At 37.8% G+C, this 23,938-nt stretch overlaps 1 protein-coding gene across 1 annotated transcript in view; it reads left to right on the top strand.

Annotated features, from left to right (window-relative positions):
• LOC114669582 (extracellular calcium-sensing receptor-like) overlaps positions 1-23,938 on the top strand; it is a 203,545-nt gene that overhangs the window by 60,234 nt on the left and 119,373 nt on the right. Inside the window, exon 6 of the mRNA XM_051922538.1 lies at positions 22,301-22,337. Within this exon, the coding sequence (XP_051778498.1) occupies positions 22,301-22,337 (37 nt within the window). The remainder of the gene's footprint in view (positions 1-22,300; positions 22,338-23,938) is intronic.

Consider the following 23,938-nt stretch of genomic DNA (forward strand, 5'->3'; position numbering starts at 1 on the left):
CTGCTGACCTTCCTCTTTCTGGTCGCATACAGTGGAATGAGCAGGCTGATAAGGCTCTTAGTGATTTAAAGAGCGCACTGATTTCTGCCCCAGCTTTGGGTCTCCCTGACTATTCTCGTCCATTCACTTTGTTCGTGGACGAAAAGGGGGGATACATGAATGCAGTTCTAACACAATTGCACAGGGACAAACAAAGGCCAATAGCCTATTTTTCGAAAAAATTGGATCCAGTGGCTACAGGACTTCCAACTTGTCTCAGAGCAGTAGCAGCCACAACAGAAGCTGTGCTAGCCAGTACAGATATAGTGCTCATGAGCCCCCTAACAGTAAAGGTGCCTCACGCCGTACACTCCATTTTAGTACAGGCTAAAACCTCACATCTCACTACTGCTAGGGCAATACACTATCAAAATGTACTCTGTACCCTGTCAAATGTCACAATTGAAAGGTGCACCACCTTAAATCCAGCTACTCTTCTTCCAACTGAAGAAGAGGGGGAACCCCACAACTGTCATGACGAAATAACTAAAGTTTTAAAACCCAGACCAGACCTGCAGGAAACACCCTTAGAAATTGGGGAGATAATTTTTGTGGATGGATGTTCCTTACGATTGGAAAATGGAACACCCTCAACCAGCTATGCAGTGGTCAAAGGTGACCACCTGCTGGAAGCAAACCAAATTTCTTCAAGTTTTAGTGCACAAGCAGCTGAATTAATAGCTCTTACCCGAGCTTGTCAGTTGTCAGAAGGAAAAGTCATAACAATCTATACTGATTCCAGGTATGCCTTTGGAGTCTGCCATGATCATGGAGCATTATGAAAATTGAGGGGATTTAAGACCAGTACTGGCAAACCTATCCAACACCAAAAATTAGTAGAATCCCTCTTAGAAGCCATAACCAAACCATCAAAACTGGCAATAGTGAAATGCCAGGCCCATACTGGGAAACAGGACCCTGTCAGCAAAGGAAACGAATTAGCTGATCACTTTGCTAAACAGGCTGCTTATAATAACGCACCAATCTCTTTATTTTTACAGAAAGATGACAAAGACCCCGATAATCAAATTATCTCTTTACAGAGCGCAGCCACGGACAGAGAAAAGAGAAAATGGTTCAAAGAAGGATCCCTCTCTGATGGGGTCTGGACCCATAAGCAAAATAACAAACCTTTCCTCCCAAAGGCTTCTTTTCCAGGTATGGCAAAAGTCGCACATGGCCTGGACCACGCTGGAAAGGATGCAATGGTTCAAGATGTCGAGAGACATTGGGAAGCTGTAGGCTTCTCTACATATGCAGAGCAATTCTGCAGACGCTGTGCATTATGTCAAAAATTTAATGTAGGAAAGGGTACCCAGGTAAGTCCCGCCGTCACACCTAACCCAATGGGTCCATTTGAACATCTCCAAATGGACTTCATTGAACTGACACCATCAAAAGGGTACCGATACTGTTTGGTAATTGTTGATGTGTTCTCCCGATGGGTGGAAGCTTTCCCTTCCAAACATGCAGATGCCAAAACTGTGGCAAAAGCCTTAATAAAAGAAATCATTCCAAGATGGGGAATACCACAAAAATTGCAGACTGATAATGGTAGTCATTTTGTGAACTCTGTAATAAATGAATTGACCACTTGGCTCCAGATAAATGTACATCATTACTGCAAGTACCATCCCCAAAGTGGAGGTATTGTAGAGAGGTGCAACGGCACCCTAAAATCTAAATTGGCAAAAATCTTTGAGCAGACAAATTTAACCTGGCCAGATGCTTTATCCCTGGCCTTGATGGGATTAAGAGGGAGGACACACCGACAATTAGGGCTGTCGCCATTCGAAATTCTGACCGGACAGCCCATGCCTGTTGGCATGGTCATTGGTAATGTCAATCTGCATACTGTGGACAATGATCTTCTCTCCAGTCTTACAGGTCTCCGAGCCTCCCTGAAGGAAGTCCACGAGCAGGTTAATCAGGCCTGGAGAACCAGTCCTCCATCAAAGGACTCCCTGATTCCTCTGGGAACCTGGATCCTGGTTAGAGATACTCGAAGGAAGCACTGGCATCAGCCTCGTTGGAGGGGACCATTCCAAGTGCTGCTATCTACACCACATGCAGTTAAGGTCGAAGGACTGCCTGCCTGGATACACGCCTCACATTGCAAGAAATGGGACTCTTGAGTCTATTACTGATTCATCTCACCTTCCCGTTAACATCTACCCTGGTTACCTTGACTTTTCCCCTTGGAATCACCACCTCAATCCAGGTTGATTTTTGCTCCATCGTTGACTGTGGCTCTGGACGTCAAGTCCAATGGGTCTGGTCTGACAAATATGTTTGCGTGACAACCTCCATGATTAGAGGAGTTGGCCATTCAATGAGAGGTAGCTACTTGGGAGGGGGATATGTGGACGTCTCTGATGACTGGTGTAACCTGTGGACATTGGTATTTGCTAATACTGGAACCCATGATTGGGGTCACGAACCATGGCAGTCCCTACATTATGGACTTAAGGCTCGTTTTTCTATAATTAAGGGCCATAATAATGACAAATGCTCAGAAAATGATTGCAATCCACTTATAATAACGCTGAAAAATCCTTCTTTTCATGATTCAGGTACATACGTGTTAGGAGCTCACGTCTCAGGCACCGATCCCCTCGGGCAGTTTAAGATTCAGGTAACCAAACCCCCTCCCCCTACAACTTCCAAAACTCCCTCTCTCGCTCTACCCCATACCCCTCCCATTGTTTCCCCTACCCCTCCTATTCAAATACCCCAGGAACCAATTACTTATCTAAATATCACCACCCTTTCCTCCACATTCTCCATAGAAACCGGATACGGTGACCAAAACCGATGGCTGCAGTGGGTCCTCTATTCTGCACGACAGGTAAATCAATCTGACTGTTATGCATGTGCCACTGCACGGCCTCACCTTGCCACTACCCCATTTCCCTTAACTGACCTCTCGGACCCCACTGGCTTTCCCTGTTTGCTTTACCTATTTACTACTGCTCTTCCTCCAACAGATCCCAAATGTAATACTTTAAATACCCTTTTTCCCCCAATTCAACCCATGACTCCCTCTATGTTCCGCCCCTATATTGGCAATTACATCTGTTTCACTTGATCCTCTCGTGACAAAAATGCCGTTGCTCTTGGCTCCCCTCCTCCTCTTTGGTGCTCCCTCACTTATGATGTCTCTATTGATGCCTCCATCCCTCTTCCCAATAACATTTCCATTAGTTGGTTTATCTCCCACGTCACCGCCTTTGCTGATGTTTGGTGGATGTGCCGAAGATCTAAATTACTGGACATCCTCCCACCTGAATGGACTGGTACCTGTACCCCTATACAATTGGTCATGCCCTTTCGTCTCCTTCCTTTAAATGGCCAACAACTTCCATCCTCTCCCCATCCCCATCGTATTCGCAGATCCTTAACATCATTTGCAAATTTCTCATTACATGGTCCAGGTGTGTATATTGACTCAATAGGTGTGCCTAGAGGTGTTCCTAACAAATTCAAAGCCAGAGATCAAGTAGCTGCTGGTTTTGAATCTCTTTTTCCCATAATCACCATAAATAAAAATGTGGATTGGATAAATTATTTGTATTACAACCAACAGCGTTTTCTAAATTTTACTAAAGAAGCTGTTGAAGGAATACATGAGCAATTAGATAAAACCTCTCTTATGACCTGGCAAAATCGCCTAGCACTAGATATGCTTCTAGCCGAAAAAGGTGGTGTGTGTGCTATGTTTGGAGATGCTTGCTGCACGTACATTCCAAATAATACTGCCCCTGATGGCTCTATCACCCGTGCCCTCGCTGGTCTGACTGCTCTCTCCCTGGAATTGGCTGAAAACTCAGGCATTGATACCCCTCTTGATGAGTGGTTTATATCCACATTTGGCTCTTGGGGCCAATGGTTCAAATCCATTTTTGTTTCCCTTTTAGTTGCTTTAGCTATTATTCTTTTGGTTTGCTGTTGTCTTATTCCATTAATTCGTCATTTTATCCAAAAGCTTTTTTCTGCCTCTATGACTAAAGCCTATTTCCTCCACACAGAACACATGAATCTTCTTTCCCAATCTAGATCATGTTCCCAGACCACTCTCGATCAAGATTGTTTGGTTTGAACTATTCTTTGTTCAAAAAGGGGGGAATGTGGAATAATAAAAATCTGAATCAATGTATTAAATAAAAAGTTGAACAAATAATCTTGGGCTGAGGGCTTTTAACCCAGTCCAAGGGAGGGGAAGAAGATTTGGGGACTACGCCTTAGTGCAATGAATATTTGGGTAAACAAGTCTAAAGAAAACGCCTTGGTGATTATTATCTGTGTGTATTTGAGTGTATAAAAATATATATAAGAAAGTGTATATGTATATTGTATTTGCAAGTATAAGAGTTCTGTGTGTTAAATTATATGAAATGCATTGAGATTGTGATGAAGGAAAGTTAAGGATATTAAGCATTAGAGCCTAATTATATAAAATAGCCATAAGATTAATAAAAGAAATAAATAAAGGGTGGATCAGCTTTCTAGGGACCGCACCCTGTCCTAGTTAGCAAAAGCAGAAGTTCATTCCACTTCTAAGGAAAGGCTACTTGTAAAGGTGCAAAAATGAGATAACTATGTGTACGTGCTTAAAAGGAAATAAAAGCCGGTTTGGAAAACCGCAAAGGGCCTCCTGTGACGTGGATGCTGTCAGTGACAAACTGTCAGCATTCTGCAGCGGGTCTCTGCTCACCAAGAAAGATCAAGAAATAATAAAAGAAGTTGTTTTGTTTGAATTTGTGTTTGTCTGCTGTTGTTTCGAACCTTCGACCACACTATTCTCCAGTTTTGTGCAGCAGTACAATAGCCCATGGGGAGATGAATCAGGAGACCAACATCTAATATGAACAACAATTCACTCTTTACTTGAATGGTTGTCTTCAACAGCTATTCCTCTAAGTGAATTCCGTAACTTCAGGTTTGCAGTACTAGTGCAAAGGTTCTTTACTTCATGCTCTGTTAACTATATTGAATCATTAATTTCATCCCAGAGGCAGAGTACCCATCATAAAATTCCTTCATGCTACTTAGACGACGATGTCTGTCAACTGTGAATGAGTTAAATCATGAAATGTGATCCACCTTTCTCTATCCAAATCACCTCTTAATTTGTCTTGAACCACAAATCTTGTTTCAGTATAACATTAGAACACTGGAACAATTATGATGAGAACAGACCATTTAGCCCAACAAGCTTGTCCATCCTATTCACCTAGATTGTCTAAAATAACATCAAGTTAAGATCTGAAGGTACCTCAAGTCCTATTCTCCACTACATTATTGTAAATTTATTCCATGTATCTATGGTTCTTTGCGTAAAGAAAAACTTTCTAACATTTGTGAGAAATCTAACTTTAACACATGTCCAACTGTATTACAGTTTTCTTGTACAAAAGTTTATTTTAAAGTAAGAACTGCAATCAGGTGAACTAATTATTTCCATAATTTTCAACAATGTGATTATGTCACTTCTTAATCTCCAGGAAAAATTTATCTCCTTTAATCTCTCCTCATAGCTCATAACTCTTAGTCCCAGAATCAACCTAGTCATTCTTCTGTGCACTTTTCCAGCACTTCTGTGTCTGTGTAGTAATATGGACACCAAAATGGTATACATTACCTAACATGGGCCACACTAGTGTAACCCATACTGTAATTTAAGCATAATCTCCCTTGATGTATATTCCTCAAAATGTGATACATAACATAAAATGATATTAGTCTTCTTGATCACTTCTGTATTTGGTTTTCATGTAGATTTTGATGAGTCAACTATGACTCCAAGGTACTTTCATAAACAGTACGTTCAAATTTCAGTCCTCCTATTGTGGTTTCAAATATAAAATTTCTACCTTTCTGTGCCATACCATACACTTAATTACATTAAAAATTATCAGCCAGAAATCTGTCCAAGCTGATGAAAAGGGGGAGTAGTAGATCCTTTTTGTGGACGGTGCTGACTTTTTAGCTTTTTGTATAAAACTATTTTCCTTATGATTGTCTTTTGTGTATATTTATTGTTGCTTTCTGGCTCCGTAAGCAGAATAATCTTTCCACCATTCATTTCCCAGCATTCAGTCTAGTGGACACACATTGGGACAGATTTCATACATAGGAATTTTAACTTATTAGGTTTATCTTATTAGGTTTCCTTAAATAAATAAATAATATCAGTTAAAACAATGTCAGCTTTTTACCCAACTGGAATTGTTCTGATCCATGATCTGAGATATATTTTCGAAATATGTCTAGCCCACAGCTTGGCCAAAGGTAGAGACTGATTTTACTGCCAGAAAAGTGCTGAAAGCTGTTAAGGTTTCATATTTCAGTCATGAGAGAAGAATGAAAAAAATCTGGGTTTAACTGGATTTTGTTAACTGTTAAGTGACAATTAGATTTAAAAGTTTACTTGCTGAATAATGAGTTGTAATGTGAGATCACTAAATATCTAAACAGACAATCACAACAGAATACTTTGAAACCAGATATAGCTGAGGAGAGCAATGGAAAAATAACTGTACTACAACATCGTCCATTTGGCGCATGATAAAAGGGGGAAATGTGCCTAGTTTCCAGGTTGATGATTCAATCTTTAGTAAAAAAATATAGGTGGGAAAATGAGAAAGCTAACACCTCACCCTACAGTAAGAAAAAGGTTGTTGATTGCAGCAATAAGCATATTTTTAGAGGGGAATATTATAGTGATGTGGAAGCCTGATTACCCAAACGTTAACTGTGCTAACTTTACAAGTATATGGGCACAAGAACTGGAGTTATTGGAGGTAATCACTGATTTTTTTTAATTCAGTAAAGCACCAATGATGTAGAAAACCTTTCTAGATTTACTATTCTGTAATAATTTGGATAAAATTCAGGGGGGAGATGTGATTGAACCATTAGGATCTAGTGACAATAACAAAATATATTTCACAGTGTTTTGGCAGAGTGAATATTCAAGACATAAAACAGTTAATTTAAATCTAGTAGGGCAAAATATGAGATGTGGCAAAGCCTAAGTAAGACACATTTAGTGTCTCTTTCATGTGTAGAGAGAGTTTGTGGGGCAGGGTTAAAAGTGTAGAAGGAGGATTTGTGGGGCAGGATTAAAAGTGATTTACATACAGTGCATGAAAGGTGTATCACATTTAGAAGCAGAAAGAAATTAAAGACAGTTCTGTGGTGGATAAATAAACAGCCAAAAATTGTTTACAAAGGAAAAAACAACTGTATAATGCATATAAGACTTAAAGCTAACTGTAAGGTGTTTGAGACTGCAAGAGCAATGGTGAAAATGGACATGGGGAAGGATCAAAAGCAGTCTGTGATAAATATTGCAGAAAAGGTGAATGATGACCCAAAGAGACTCTTACAGTATTTTAGTAGTAAAATAAAGATCAAGGAAAAGGTGAAAGAGTATTAGGAACTATAAAGGCGAGTTAGACTACACACACAGTAAAATAGAAAATGGTCTGAGCTTGCATTTTATTGAAGTTTACTGTTTGTGTGAAGAAGTCAGTAACATCCCAAACGTAACAGGGACTATTAAGGATATGCTTAGTGATTTGAAAATTATAAAGGGCGAAGTAATGCTTAGATTAAATAGACAAGTCTAAGAAATCTTTATGTTCAGATAACATTTTTTCTTGAGTGCTTATGTAGGTTAATGGGTACATATATAAACCTTTGGGACACATCTTTCGGGAAAAACTCTGCATATTGGGGAAATTCCTAAAAACTGAAGGCTATCAACTATTACCTTGTTGTACAGTGGTGTGAAAAACTATTTGCCCCCTTCCTGATTTCTTATTCTTTTGCATGTTTGTCACACAAAATGTTTCTGATCATCAAACACATTTAACCATTAGTCAAATATAACACAAGTAAACACAAAATGCAGTTTTTAAATGGTGGTTTTTATTATTTAGGGAGAAAAAAAAATCCAAACCTACATGGCCCTGTGTGAAAAAGTAATTGCCCCCTGAACCTAATAACTGGTTGGGCCACCCTTAGCAGCAATAACTGCAATCAAGCGTTTGCGATAACTTGCAGTGAGTCTATTACAGCGCTCTGGAGGAATTTTGGCCCACTCATCTTTGCAAAATTGTTGTAATTCAGCTTTATTTGAGGGTTTTCTAGCATGAACCGCCTTTTTAAGGTCATGCCATAGCATCTCAATTGGATTCAGGTCAGGACTTTGACTAGGCCACTCCAAAGTCTTCATTTTGTTTTTCTTCAGCCATTCAGAGGTGGATTTGCTGGTGTGTTTTGGGTCATTGTCCTGTTGCAGCACCCAAGATCGCTTCAGCTTGAGTTGACGAACAGATGGCCGGACATTCTCCTTCAGGATTTTTTGGTAGACAGTAGAATTCATGGTTCCATCTATCACAGCAAGCCTTCCAGGTCCTGAAGCAGCAAAACAACCCCAGACCATCACACTACCACCACCATATTTTACTGTTGGTATGATGTTCTTTTTCTGAAATGCTGTGTTCTTTTTACGCCAGATGTAACGGGACATTTGCCTTCCAAAAAGTTCAACTTTTGTCTCCTCAGTCCACAAGGTATTTTCCCAAAAGTCTTGGCAATCATTGAGATGTTTCTTAGCAAAATTGAGATGAGCCCTAATGTTCTTTTTGCTTAACAGTGGTTTGTGTCTTGGAAATCTGCCATGCAGGCCGTTTTTGCCCAGTCTCTTTCTTATGGTGGAGTCGTGAACACTGACCTTAATTGAGGCAAGTGAGGCCTGCAGTTCTTTAGACGTTGTCCTGGGGTCTTTTGTGACCTCTCGGATGAGTCGTCTCTGCGCTCTTGGGGTAATTTTGGTCGGCCGGCCACTCCTGGGAAGGTTCACCACTGTTCCATGTTTTTGCCATTTGTGGATAATGGCTCTCACTGTGGTTCGCTGGAGTCCCAAAGCTTTAGAAATGGCTTTATAACCTTTACCAGACTGATAGATCTCAATTACTTCTGTTCTCATTTGTTCCTGAATTTCTTTGGATCTTGGCATGATGTCTAGCTTTTGAGGTGCTTTTGGTCTACTTCTCTGTGTCAGGCAGCTCCTATTTAAGTGATTTCTTGATTGAAACAGGTGTGGCAGTAATCAGGCCTGGGGGTGGCTACGGAAATTGAACTCAGGTGTGATACACCACAGTTAGGTTATTTTTTAGCAAGGGGGCAATTACTTTTTCACACAGGGCCATGTAGGTTTGGATTTTTTTTCTCCCTAAATAATAAAAACCATCATTTAAAAACTGCATTTTGTGTTTACTTGTGTTATATTTGACTAATGGTTAAATGTGTTTGATGATCAGAAACATTTTGTGTGACAAACATGCAAAAGAATAAGAAATCAGGAAGGGGGCAAATAGTTTTTCACACCAACTGTATAACAATAGTATTGGGCTGGTTCAGGTAACTTCAGGCCGGTAAGCTTAATGTGTATCACAGTTAAAGTAATGCAAGCAAATACTAACGAAAAATCCTAGATCAGGTATATTAGTAACTAGTTATGTTTCATTAATAATCTGGAATTTTATGAGGAAACAACAAAAGCATATGACAAGGCAGTTGTACGCGATATTATTTATTTTGATTTTCAGAATGCTATTTATAATGTTCTATATGTATCATTAAACTAAAAAAAAGGGGAATTCATGTTCTATTAGTGGGTACAAAATTAGATCAAACACAAAGAGGGGCTGTGGATAGCTTTATCAGAATGAGGTATTGTTAAAAGTGGTGTTCCTTGATGACCAGTGCTGGGGTTACTGCTCAATATATTGTGAGACATGTTAAGACCCTGCCGTGCCAAAATGCGGGTGACCCGTCTGTCAAGAGTTGTTTTTCCACTGCGAGACAATATGCTCACTGTGTTACAGAGGCAGCTACAAGTCCGCAGCCCCACTACACACTGCCTCCATTGGCCAAGGGTTGATACGGGGAGTACTTTAATCCAGCCACTGACCTGGCCCACTTTTTCTTTTCTGTCTTTTGCAGGTGCATGGCCACACTGATCCGCTGGGACAGGGGAGGCGGAGCAGCTATTTTGGCACCATTTTTAACTAGAAAGGCCCTACAAGTCAAGCAAAATCTCCCTCCCAAAAGGCTTGATGATTATGACTTCCTGACACAACAGATCCTCCTCTGCATGGCTATGAGCCCCTTGGCCAAAGGGCTCCTGTTTTGTCTGTAGTAAAGTGATCTAGATCGCCCTATACAGGGACAGGTCTAGGACTTATTAGACCTAATTCAAAGCTGGTTTTGTGGGGACACCTTCGAGCACATTTTGGAGAAGCTCACCATTGATGCAATACTGTCAGGGATAAACGAGGACCTTTGTGACAAGATGCTACAGAACGATGTCCTCACACTGCTAGACCTGATCCATTGACTGGAGGGAGCCCAAGCCACCTGGAAACAGAGGGGCTATCCTGACTTGGTACCAATTTCAACCCACCCAGCACATTTTCACATGCTAGATGCCCAATCAGCAAAGCTGTGGGTCCCAGCCTCCACCTCCAAACCATCCTTGCCTCTCTACAGAAGCAGATTTGTGCTTTCCTTGGGTTGGCTGGTTACTACAGGCAGTGTATTCCATGTTTTGCACATTAGGCCGTTCCCTCTCACTGATTTGACAAAGGGCAGAAAGAATCTCGACATTCTCTGTACTGATGACTGTGACAGGTCCTTCTTGAACTTAAAGGCCACTATGTCCTTCTTCCCGGTTCTATGGAATCCAGACTTTCTGAAGGGCTGTATTCTACAGATGGATGCAAGCACTCAGTTTTGGGACGGTGTGCTTTCTCATTGTTTCGATGGTGAAGAACACCCCATCACGTTTCTCAGCAGGAAACTGCTTCCCAGGGAGCGCAATTACTCAACTATTGAGAAGGAATGTTTGGCAATTAAGTGGGCCATGGAGTCCCTCTCATACTACTTGTGGGGTCAGCTGTTTACCCTGGTGACTGATCACACCCACTGCAGTGGCTCTACAGGCAAAGAAATTCGACTGACAAGCTCACTCTGTGGTTTATTGGTTTACAGTCATTTGCCTTTGATATTTGCCATCAGCCCAGTTCTGCACATGTCAACGCTGACGTCATGTCACACCTGGCAGAGCCCAGGTTGGACTGCCTTTTCATTCATCCCGGTGTGAATAAAGCTGGGGGTGGAGGGGATATGAGACCATTTAAGACCCCCTGTGCTGAGATGCAGGTGGCGCGTCCATCGAGGGATGTTTGTCTGCCACGAGACAGAGAGGTTTGCTGCCGTCACTGAGGCAACTACAAGGCCTGTTAAAAGCACCCTGTGCCAAAATGCAGGTGATGCATCTGTCGAGGGTTGCAACAATGACCCACCTCCAGGACACCCCAATCCCAGCCACTGATCTGCAGCAATGGGACTGACCTAATAAGGAGGACTATATGGTCCTGAACTGAAGAAGGGAGCCAAAGGAGGACAACTGATAATGTCACTGCTCATTTGCTGTGTCTGTGTGTAGTGAAGTGCTAACTCCTGTTTCAATAAATATACTCGCTGTTCCTGTTTTGTTTTGAAATAAAGCTGGTTTTCCTGAAGCCTGTGGACTCAGCCTCGTTTTTTGGATGCAAGACAGTGACTCACATGTCATTCATGTGGGAATTCTTAAATATAATATAAATATAAAAGATTATGTAATATATATACTTCACCTGATCTATGCCTCAGCACGATTTTATTATGGAGGACTACAAAGTGTTCCCTGTAATTCATGGCTTGGTGTTTGTCCTGACATGGGGTGCGAATTGTGGGACCTTATATAGCTAGGTGTGTGCTTTTCTAAATGATGTCCAAACAATGCAATTTTCCACAGGTGGACTCCAATAAAGTTCTAGACTCATTTTATTGATGATTAATGAAAACAGGATGCAAATGACCACAAGTTGGAATGTGGCAGCAAAGGATCTGAATGCTTATGTGTCAAGGCAACAGTGTTTCTCAGGATATGTCTCTGTGTTACAGTCACAGATGGAAAAAAGCACAATCTACCCCACAGTACATTATACTATATGGCATCTTTACAACATTAGATACAACAAATGACAGTGTACATCAACACAATCATATAGCAGTTAATAACATTTAGAAAAACTGTTTGATTGTAATTATTGTAATAGCAAATGTTTTGATAAGTAACATTAAAATGTTACTTGAAAACACATAATTGGAAACAGGTTTTAAAAACTGATTGACAGAAAAACACCACCATGTAAAATTGGTAATAACTCCAAAAAAGAAGTACAAAATTGGAAGCTGCAGGATAATTATGACTTAGGACCTGGTAATAAGTCACATCTTTTTTTCTAAATATGTCCTAATTAAAGATGAGGGGGACTGCAGTGATGAAATCAAAAACATCTACCTCATTAGGCACCAGAGAATTCTGTATGTGAGAAAAGATGTTTTTCCAAATTAAATGAAGCACAGTGCATTAACAGTATTTCATATAAATGACAGACTTTGGAACAGGTGAGCTGTCAACAAACAGCATGCTAGAGATGCTGCTCCTGGTCGTGGTCCTGTATGTAAATATCATAAAGGCAGAAGAGCCTACTTGCAGTCTGCATGACACCGTAGACACACCTTTCTTATCTAAGGATGGAGATATAATGATAGCAGGGATTTTCAACATTCATAACAATGAAAATAGAGTGGCTAGTTTTAAATCTAAACCCAACCCAGAAGAATGCAAAGTGTAAGTACAGTATGAAATATTATTAAAGAATGAAATATAAGAGTAAAAGCTAGGATGCAGCTTGAAATGTATCTTTAGCTAAGTTTGTAATAATACATTCATACAATGATTTTTTTTTTATTTTAAATTACTCATGTTTATTTATGACAATTTTCATATTGTATTCATGAAATTCAGGTACATATTTACATGTATAATTAAAAGAAAGAGAAAATGTATTTTAGAAAATGTTATATATGCAGTACTCACACATGTAGATAATAAGAATTATACTGTAGTGTTATTAAGGTTTTTATTCATTCTGAAAAGCCTTTATTTACTGTTTAAAAACTGCAGTGTCTAAGGTGCTTAAAAGTGAATTGCTTGAATAATAAAGAGATGAGTTTTTATTAACCTTTTTACATTTTTTAAAGTTTCAATGAAAGAGACTACCAAAGTGCTAAAACCATGATTTTCACCATTGAAGAAATCAATAATAATAGTAAACTTCTTCCTAATATCACACTGGGATACAAGATGTACGATGCTTGTGCTTCTGTGCAGTTGTCCATTAAAAAAACACTGGCAGTATTAAATGACCCCGGAAGTAGAACATTTAGTAATCTGCCTTGCAGCAGGGCTCCTGCTCCTGTCCTAGCTGTTATTGGGATGTCTTCTACAATCTATACACAGGCAGTGGCTTCAGTTACAAATGCTTTTCAAATACCACAAGTAAGTTGTGTCCTTTAAGGTCTACATACATACATAAATACATTTATTACTGTTAACAGTCATTATTAATTTAAATTTAACGGGTTAAATATGTATTAAAATATTAAATTTTCTTATTTGTTTTTACAGGTAAGTTTTTTTGCTTCCTGTGCATGTTTACGGGATAGAACAAAGTACCCAACAGTATTTCGAACAGTTCCAAGTGATTATTATCTAAATAGAGCCCTGGTACAGCTTTTAAAGCACTTTGGATGGAACTGGGTTGGGACACTTAGAAGTGACAATGATTATGGAAATGATGGAGTTGCTGATTTTACACAAGTTGCTCAGGAAGAAGGCATTTGTATAGAATATTCAGCAGTCATTTCAACTGTCATGACACGACAAAAGTATATCAAAGTCATACGTCTTATTAAAGAATCTTCTGCAAAAGTTGTTGTTACTTATGTAAATTCTGTGCCAATGAAATCATTTATTGATGAGCTAGTGCTTGAAAATGTTACTGGTTTACAGTGGGTAGGAGTCCCAGGCTGGATGACAAAGAGACTCCAGGCAAAGGAGGAATATTACAAAATTATGGGTGGAACGATCGGAATGGCTTACACCAATGCTGTAATCCCTGGTTTAAAGGAATATTTATTAAATGTAAACCCCTTCTGGAATCCTGAAGATTTTTATTTAAAAGAATTTTGGGAAGTAATCTTTAATTGTAGTCTGAATTCAAATGATGTCACCAGGAATAAATGCACAGGAACTGAAAATCTGAGAGACATAAAAACAGAATACAATGATGAGAATGAATTTCGAGTTCCCAGTTGTGTATACAAAGCATTGTATTCTGTAGCACATGCTCTCCATGATCTGTACAACTGCAAGGATGGAAAGGGGCCTTTTATAAATAAGACGTGTGCAGACAAGATGAGAGTTGAACCATGGCAGGTAGGAATATTTATTGTGTGCTATAATATGGCAAAAAATACATTATTATTATTATTATTATTATTAATAATAATAATAATAATATCCTCAGGCTGGTAAAGTCATTCAGAAAGTATCATTGTTATGTTACAGTGCATGACTTGGCTACAATTTAAAGACAATGTCATAATTTTGATGGGTTCTTAAATGTACCAGTGTGAACAAATGTGTCGGTGTACTGATGTGAACATGTCCTGTAATGGGCTGACATACTGCCTATTGCTCATTCGCATGTTATGTCCATATCTGCCAGGCTACTTTCTTGCTGCAGGAACTCTAAAAAGGAAAACACAGGTGAATATTAATGAAAGAAAAAATAAATGCAATATGTAATTTATCACTACCATTATATTTTGAAAAGTTGTGTGTTGAGCCTATAGCAACAGCAGAAGACACGAACAAGCGCAGCATATAATATAATGGCCAGAGGCCATCCTGTAACACACGTTCCCACATACTAATTTTGGATCAGTATACCGTAGATTTCTATTTGCTTAATCTATTTATTTTTAGGAAGAGTGAGGTACCAGGAGAATCTGGAGAAACGTCCCATAGAAATGGAAGAATATGAACACCCTGCACCAAAGATCTTGAAACAGTTCATGGAGAGATAATATGGCTCTATGTTTTGATCTCCATTAATTTTCTTAATTAGAAGCTAATCTGTGCTGTATCATATTCATTGCTTTAATTCTAGTTCACTAAAGAACCTTTAATTGCTTTTTTTCTTACTTTAAAGCAATTGCTTTGAGTATCTTTCAGTTTTTCTTCTTACAGTTAACAATGAGACATGAAACCAAAATGGGAACCAAAATCTATTTTTTCCCATTTATGCATTCAGTTTAAATGTTTGTTTCAAAAATATTTGTAAAAAAAAAAAAAAGAAAATGGTTGAAGTACAGAGAAATTGGGTTCCGCTCCAAAAAAAAAGCATCCTGATGACATTCTCGATAGGTACAAAGAGGTAAAAGACATTGCCAGACAAGTGTGTTTAAGCAACACACTGTAACAACAAACAGTACAGTAACTGATTATTGAGACCCAGGTGTCACAGTTAATGTCAAATTTAAATTTCTGTGATAAAGAGTAAGGCAAAAGTGCTGATTGCTATTACACTATGAAGATCCTAGTATTATTATCTTTTTGCAGGTTTTACGCTATTTTAAAAATGTTAACTTTACCACTGTGTATGGAGACAATGTTTATTTTGATGCATATGGTGCTCCAGAACCAAGGTATGAAGTGGTAAATTGGCAGCATGGTGAAGGGGGACTTATAAATTTTGTAACAGTTGGTTTCTATGATCCATCTCTACCAGATGAAAAAAGAATTCAGATGAATAATGTCAGTATTGTCTGGGCAGGAGGTCACAATGAGGTAAGATTAACTTGCTAGCAGAAATGTATAACTGAACACCAATGGAATGGAATGGCAGATAATATAGAATTTGCTGAAACATTACAGAAGGACCTGAACACAATGCAGGTGTGGTGAGATTTGTGGCAGGTAAAATTTAATGTAAATAAATGAACATTATTACACCCTGTATGCAAAAATACTAGGTTTGAATACAAAATGGAGGGTCTGAAACATGAAGCTACTGTTCATCTTATAAAAAGGACTTAGAAGTTGTAGTGAACTCACTGTTGTCTAGTGTACAGAAAAAGACTAACAGAGTGTTAGCTTAAATAGCATAATATGTAGAGGACAAGACAAGGGAGGTTATCCTTATGCTTATTTAACACTGATAAGGCCTCCCCAGAAGAACGGTTTTAGTCTCCATATTACAAAAAAGATATGGCAGCATTAAAGAATAGCAACTGAAAAGCGACAAGGCTGCTCCCAGGACTGAAAAGTATAAGCTGTGACCAAAAATTGAAGGAGCTGAATATTTCTGGTTTTGGTTTAAGCAGACAAAGATTAAGAGGTGACATGAATTAAGTGCTTAAAACTACATCAGGAATTAGTACAGTTAATCCTGTCCTCTCTACAGTTCTGATCATAATGTTCTAATGTAAATGTTTTTATTTTTTCTCTTTGCACTAGACTATGTTGAATAGTTTATTGGAATATCTTGTTATTAATGAAGTAAAATGTTTAAATTTTCTGAAGCCTAATTTCATTCTGTAGCCAATTTTATTCAAATGATGTTTCATTTCTGTCGTTTTATGAGGTACCTAAATATGTCTGTACAGAAAGTTGTCTGCCTGGAACTCACAAAGCAGTTAGAAAAGGACAACATATTTGCTGCTTTGACTGCATCCCTTGTGCTGAAGGGGAAATAAGCAATCAGACCAGTAAGTTGCAAAATATGTGTATTTTTAATTTAAAAAATTGCGTAACATTTTCAAAAGTTCTTAATAATATTCAGTAATGTGGGAGGCTGGAACCTACCATAGAAATACATGAAAATTCTTGGGACTGGGTGCCAAACCATGGCAGAATCCAATCACATGTACAAAGCCAATTTAAAACCACAAATTAAAATATTTGTGGATGTAAGAGAAAAACCAGAGTATTCAGAACATATAAAAAAAAATACACACACAAACACAACGAAAAATCATGCAAGGTTTAAGACATATAACAGCGGGGTACAGGGTTTGAAATTAGGATCCTGGACCTGTGGGCTGCTACCAAAAGCCAAGGCACTGAAATTCATCCTCAATTTGCAGAGTTTGGACATATAATCTATAGGGTGGTCCAGATCTAATTATGCAATTTTCATTATGCTGTAACTTATTAAGTTTATTACATAGAGAATTCTCAGCACCTGCCCTGCACATAGAGATTTCACTTAAAATTCTTTTTGTTGCCGATAGATGGCAGCACCTTCCCTGCATTCCAAAATGGCGGGGAGACGGTTGTCAGTTGAACAGTTGCATAATTAGATCTGGACCACCTTGTATATCTTTAAAGGGGTGGGAAAAAGGTAGCAAGTTTGAGGTACAGAAAATGTGTGAGCACAACAGACATTTCTTGGTGCACACACATCAACACATTCACTTAGAGCATGAGTGTTGAACTCCAGTCCTACAGGGCCATAATGGTTGCAAGTTTTCATTCTAACCTTCTTCTTCATTAGTGACCAGTTTTTGCTGCTGATTAACTTCTTTTGCCTTACTTTTAATTAACTTGACTCAGGCCCCTTAGTTGTCTCTTTTTCCTTAATTAGCCGCCACATGACCAGCTCATCTGTGCCCATCACACAATATCTGAAAATAAAGAATGGTGAAGGTCTTGGTAAGGCTGATCTCTCGGGTCACTAAAACATTTTGACGATGTTCTTAGAAAAAACAGAAAAATCAACAGTTTTGGAAATGTCTGCTGTGGCAGAATGAGAGCAGTAACAAGCCATGGAATTAAATAATGAGTTAAATTAACAACAAGAATCAGCTTCTCATTAAGAAATTGGTTGGAGTGAAATTGGCTGGAGTTTAAAATCCCAGTTTAGCTAGTCATCTGTTGGCTTGTTTCACATCTCGTTTCTGTTTGGTGGTCATTTAAAGAAGAAAGGAATACATTCTGAGGACTAAATTCTTAAAAACAAGACTATTAAAACGAAGGGAAAAGAAGTTAATTAGCAGTTTTCGGAAAAGGGTTTGAATGAAAACCTGCAGCCACTGCAGCCCTCCAGGCCCGGAGTTCGACACTCCTAACTGTAAACAAATTTACTGTTAAAATTGTGAAATAATGTGGAATCCCAATTTGAAAGGCTAACACACTTAGGGAGAACATGTAAACTCTTTATAGGGTGCTTATTGAAACTTGGGTCCTGGTGCTCTTAGGTTCTGTAAGTGTTCAGTCCCATTTTACTGCCATTGGTGAGCTTATCACAGCATTACTAAGTGCTAGGAAGGAACTTTCAAAGCATAAAAGATGAAATTAATATTAGAACAATGAGAATAAAAGTTACAGCTTGTAAAGTCTTATGATGTATAATTTTACCAATAAAATAATCAAAGAAATAAAACAAATTGCTGAATCACCTGGATTCCCACATTACTATGTGAGTAGTCTATATTGTTGCAATGCCACTTCAAAAGTTTTAATAGCAATAATTTACACATTTTGCTAATTTGTACATATTTTAATACTGAGTAGTGTAACAATTTCATTTAAACTTTAAGAACAGATGCAGCCCTAACAAATAATACCAAATTTCAAACCTTTTATCCTTTATTCAACTGAGAATCACAGAGGCTGCAGCTAATTCTGGTAGCAGATTACATCTTGCCTGAAGAAGGGGCCTGAGTTGCCTCGAAAGCTTGCATATTGTAATCTTTTTAGTTAGCCAATAAAAGGTGTCATTTTGCTTGGCTTTTCTCTGGTAGCATTATGTAATTTTTAATATTTATTATGTTTATTTTATAAACATCTAGCATCAAGTGCCATTTTTTAAAAAAGTAATCAACTCTGTTCATTTAGCAATTCAGGGCACTATCTTCAGCTGCAGTAATGCTGCAAAGTTTTTTATAGAATTATTCATCAGTAGTTCATATTATTATGGAAACATGCTGTCCCAACTCTCCATGTTTAACTGCCTCAATTCAGCAATATTTATGTATAATTTATAATAAAATGCTTATTTCAAGACATTTGTGGGAGATACATCTGGATTTTAACTTGCCCTTTCTAAAATAGTCAGTTTCTTCTTCCAGCAGTTTTCTGTTTCACCCATTAGTTTGGGGGCATTGTTTTGCCACATCATCCAGTTATGCTTCATCTAAAAGGGAGATGATATGACATTTCGCAGTAGAGTATTAAGAAGAAAAACATTAAAATTGATGTTTTGTCAGTGATACCAAACAATCTGCCTTTGACACTAAATTATGGCACATCTACCATTGGTAGGTGGTTTGATGTTTTTATTACTGAATGTGTAGCTGCGTCTTTTCCAGGTTGCCACAATCGAGCAGCTATTGAGTTAGCAAGGTAGAATTTAGCATAAGTCAAACACATAATACAGGGCAAAAAGGAAAAAAATGGTTTCTTCCCAGTTTCATTACAATCTTAGCTTTCTCGTGTTAAACTTCAGTTACATTCTACACTTACAGTAAAGTTGCGGTGGGTTGGCACCCTGCCCAGGATTGTTTCCTGCCTTGTGCCCTGTGTTGGCTGGGATTGGCTCCGGCAGACCCCTGTGACCCTATGTTCGGATTCAGCGGATTGGAAAATGGATGGATGGACTTACAGTAAAGCTTGTGTTATTTCTCAAATAGCAAACTTACATAGGCTTCACTTAGTACGTTCTGTATGTACGATATGTACGGTTTGAAACTGTCTGCCCTCCATGTCTTACCAATTGCAAGGCAGATCGTAAACTGAACTAGTCAGAATTTCTTGTCAGAATAACAAGAAGTAATTAGAATATTCCATTTTCAATTTAGGATGTGGAGGTTATACTAGAACCTCCCATTGATTATCTTTATTTATAATACGTTACTGTGGCTGTTCGTTTGTCTGTCCAGAATTTTAAATCACCTGTAGCTCGCAAACCGTTTGACCCATTGACCTAAAATTTAGTACACATACACTACATGATGTCTACTATCCGCTTTAGGGGTGATGATTGACCTCCAAGGTCATTCCTCTTTTTATTTTTATTTTATTTTATTGTACAATTAACTCTTGGCAGTGGCTAGCAGGGCGGCCATGCTGCGTATGCATTTGGGCACCATTCTCATCCCTACCAACTCTCCATCACTTCTCCTACCTCTTCATATTTTAAATCATTCTTGAGGCAGATTGAACACTTAAGTGGCAGCTTAAGTGAAAAATTAAAGAAAACGTACTAAGTAATTGCAACATAAACACTGACTTAATCAGTTTTAACGTGAAAAGATGCAGATGAATGAAGAGAAGAAGCGGGCCGCTAGGGTGGAGAAAAGAAGAGCTGCTCAGGAAGCAGCAAGCGGATCAACCTTTGAGCAAACGAATGCTGAACGTACAGAGAAAGAATATAAAAACTATGAACGCTCAAGTCAAGTGTATTCACTGCATGTTATCATGCAGTGCCCCGTTACTGGTGCTCTAATAAATAGGCATACATTCTAACATAACGGAAAATGCATCTTTCAATTTAACATAACCTAAAAAACAAACACAATGTATAGCTTGATTTCCAGTAAACATTAAACCTGTGGAGCAGGATGTTTAACTTCTGTGCCATCTAAAGATTCCTTCAAAAGTTTGCAGTATCATTCTGATCTATTTTGGTTTGAAGATTGCAAACAACAAATGTTTTCCTGAATAAACAGTTGTTTACACACCTTATAATCTTTCTTGTCCCCCATTAGTATGCAATATTTACCTGATAACAGAGTCATGTAAATACACTTTTCAAGGTAAGAGAAGTCATTCTGTCTTACATTTTTAATAGCTTGATTTTATGCTTTATACTTCATTTTATCTGACCAGCTTCAAAAAGATCCAAAACTAATTTAAATCTTCATCAGTTTCACAAATTTATGTCATGTGTACACCTACAGCCTAAATTACCCACTGTATTATGGTAGGTAGGTTAGGATTCTTCAAGTGGAACAAGATACAACGCTAGGAGTAGAGTGCAAGTTATCACAGCTAATTGTTCATTAACATCTGAGTTTATTCCTAATAAAGATGATCAACGATTAGGGATTATTGTAATTCCAAGATTTACTCATAAACAAGTGATGAATGTAATTCAATGGGGTTTAATCTAGGTGTATTACCAAACCATGGGATCTAGAGAAGTATATGATGGAAGACATCTCTCTCACGAGTACCCAGCATACATTTTGGACAGTCTGAGTTGAAAGAAATGTCTAAGAAGTGCAGTTCTATATGAAATTAGACCATTTTCACATATATTGAGGAATAATCTATTTTATCTGGGGCCTGCAATTATTAAAAGCTACTGAGCCTAATGATGTCTGAGATTTATCTAGATAAATAAGAATGCAATTTCTGGTTTGTTTAGATAAGTAGAGCATCTTATCATATCAATTAAATTTGTCATTTATCTCTCTGTTTTTAATATTTTTTCTCATGCCACATAATTGTTTTAGTGATACTATCTGGAATTTCTGTCATATATAAAAGTAATATTCAGACTTGCATATTTATTTTTATTTGGAAATGTGATTGATCACTTCTGTTACCTTTCAAGTCTGACATTTCCTTTTTTTTTGTCACTCATGTGGTATATTCCTCCTAGAAGCTTCTTTCAGGTGACTCCTGTGATACCTTTTTTATGCACAGAATTTTCCATTTAATTTTCTCAACTACTTTAAGATATATATATATATATATATATATATATATATATATATATATATATATATATATATATATATATATATATATATATATATATGAAACCAAAGGGAGAAAAGCAACATAGCAACCCAGAGGAGTATACCATGAATATCAGAAGAACCTGCGAGTAACACACAGTGACAATGAAGTGATTTAAACTCAGTCTCATTAAGCTGTGAGACAGCAGCACAGCAATATAGTACAATTTGTCAAATAGTCATTAGTTTGTGGCACTGTGGTTTATATTATTAATTGCTCAGCTCTAACACAGAGAATCACTACTAAATATGGTAACAACAACTTCACATTTTAAAGTGATACACCTTACCAATGAGGTTATATTCCTTAAATCAATAAATATTTTTTCTACATTTTGCTAATTAATTTCACATATTTCTTAACGAATGGCATAAAAATCACAATACATTTTGAATTTTGACAAAATCATTTTGGTTAACTTCTGTAAATACCCTATGACAGGATGGATGGATAAACTGCAACTTTTCTCTTGTATTACAGATTCACTTCAATGTATGAGCTGCCCTATAAGCTACAGGTCCAATCAAGAGAAAAATCAATGCATCCTTAAGGATACTGAATTCCTGTCCTTTGAAGAGATCATGGGCTCATTACTTGTCCTGTTTGCTTTATTAGGAGCTTTAATGACCATTAGTGTTGCAGTCATCTTCATCCTTTACATTGATACTCCAGTTGTGAGAGCCAACAATTCAGAACTCAGCTTTCTTCTGCTGTTCTCCTTAATCCTGTGTTTCCTTTGTTCACTTACTTTTATTGGTCAGCCATCAGAATGGTCATGTATGCTAAGACACACAATTTTTGGGATCACCTTTGCGCTTTGCATCTCTTGTATTCTGGCAAAAACAGTTGTGGTGTTAATGGCTTTCAGAGCCACACTACCAGGCAGTAATGTCATGAAATGGTTTGGCCCCTGTCAGCAGAGAATGAGTGTTGCTTCATTCACATTAACTCAAGTTATAATTTGCACATTTTGGTTATTTTTATCACCCCCGTTTCCTCATAAAAATTTTACGTCATACAAAGATAAAATTATCTTAGAATGTGAGGTAGGGTCCATAGTTGCATTTTGTGCTGTGCTTGGATACATTGGATTTCTTTCTGCTGTGTGCTTCATCCTTGCCTTCCTTGCTCGTAAACTTCCAGACAACTTCAATGAAGCTCAGCTTATCACTTTCAGCATGCTGATATTCTGCTCAGTCTGGATCACTTTCATTCCGGCTTATATCAGTTCTCCTGGCAAATACACAGTAGCAGTTGAAATATTTGCAATACTGGCTTCTAGTTTTGGATTACTCTTTTGCATATTTTTTCCTAAATGTTATGTCATATTATTAAAGCCTGAAAAAAAACACTCGAAAGCATCTAATGAGAAAAATGCCCTCAAAGTCACTTTAAGAAAAAAACTTAATTTCTATACTTGTCCAGTGTATGTCTGAATAAAGGAAATAAATCTTGCACTTCTAGCTTATTTGTTTTTTTTTATTTATTTTTAAATTAGACTATTAGACACATCTTTTGTACCTTGATTGAAATGAATAATGCTATTTAGAAAGTGATTATGGTGAAATGCTGGAATTCGTCATGTAACTTACATTTATCTTGCTGTTTTTTCTCATCTTCTATTTTCTTCTTCTTTCTTTTCTCTGCTCCAATAGGATATGTCCTTTTCTGTAACATAACTTTTTTTGCAGTCTTTTTGAAACAGACAGGATTGAAACCTAATGTTAATCTGACTGATCACATCCAATATAATGTCCTTTACAATGTGCGTTCATGCACACGATTCATGACAACAGCTCAAACCAGCTGAACATGTGTGTGTGATTATGAGATTACTGTAGACATAATATATCACAAAATAACAGGTTCCTTTAAGATTATAAAGTTCTGTCTCTCATTTATACGATTTCTTTGTCATGTGGCCACACTGCTTCACTGCAGGGCCGTAACACATAATATAATGAATGAGATTTTGATTAAATCTCATACGTTAAATCCATGGATCCATGCCAGAATACAACATGTCAAAATTTACACATCACATTTTATGTCCAACACCATGCAGAATTAAATATATTTTAAATTTAAAATGCAGCAATGTTCCTGTATATTCTGGGT

This window comes from Erpetoichthys calabaricus, chromosome 2 (genome assembly GCF_900747795.2).
Source record: "Erpetoichthys calabaricus chromosome 2, fErpCal1.3, whole genome shotgun sequence".
In the NCBI taxonomy this organism is placed as follows: domain Eukaryota; kingdom Metazoa; phylum Chordata; class Cladistia; order Polypteriformes; family Polypteridae; genus Erpetoichthys; species Erpetoichthys calabaricus.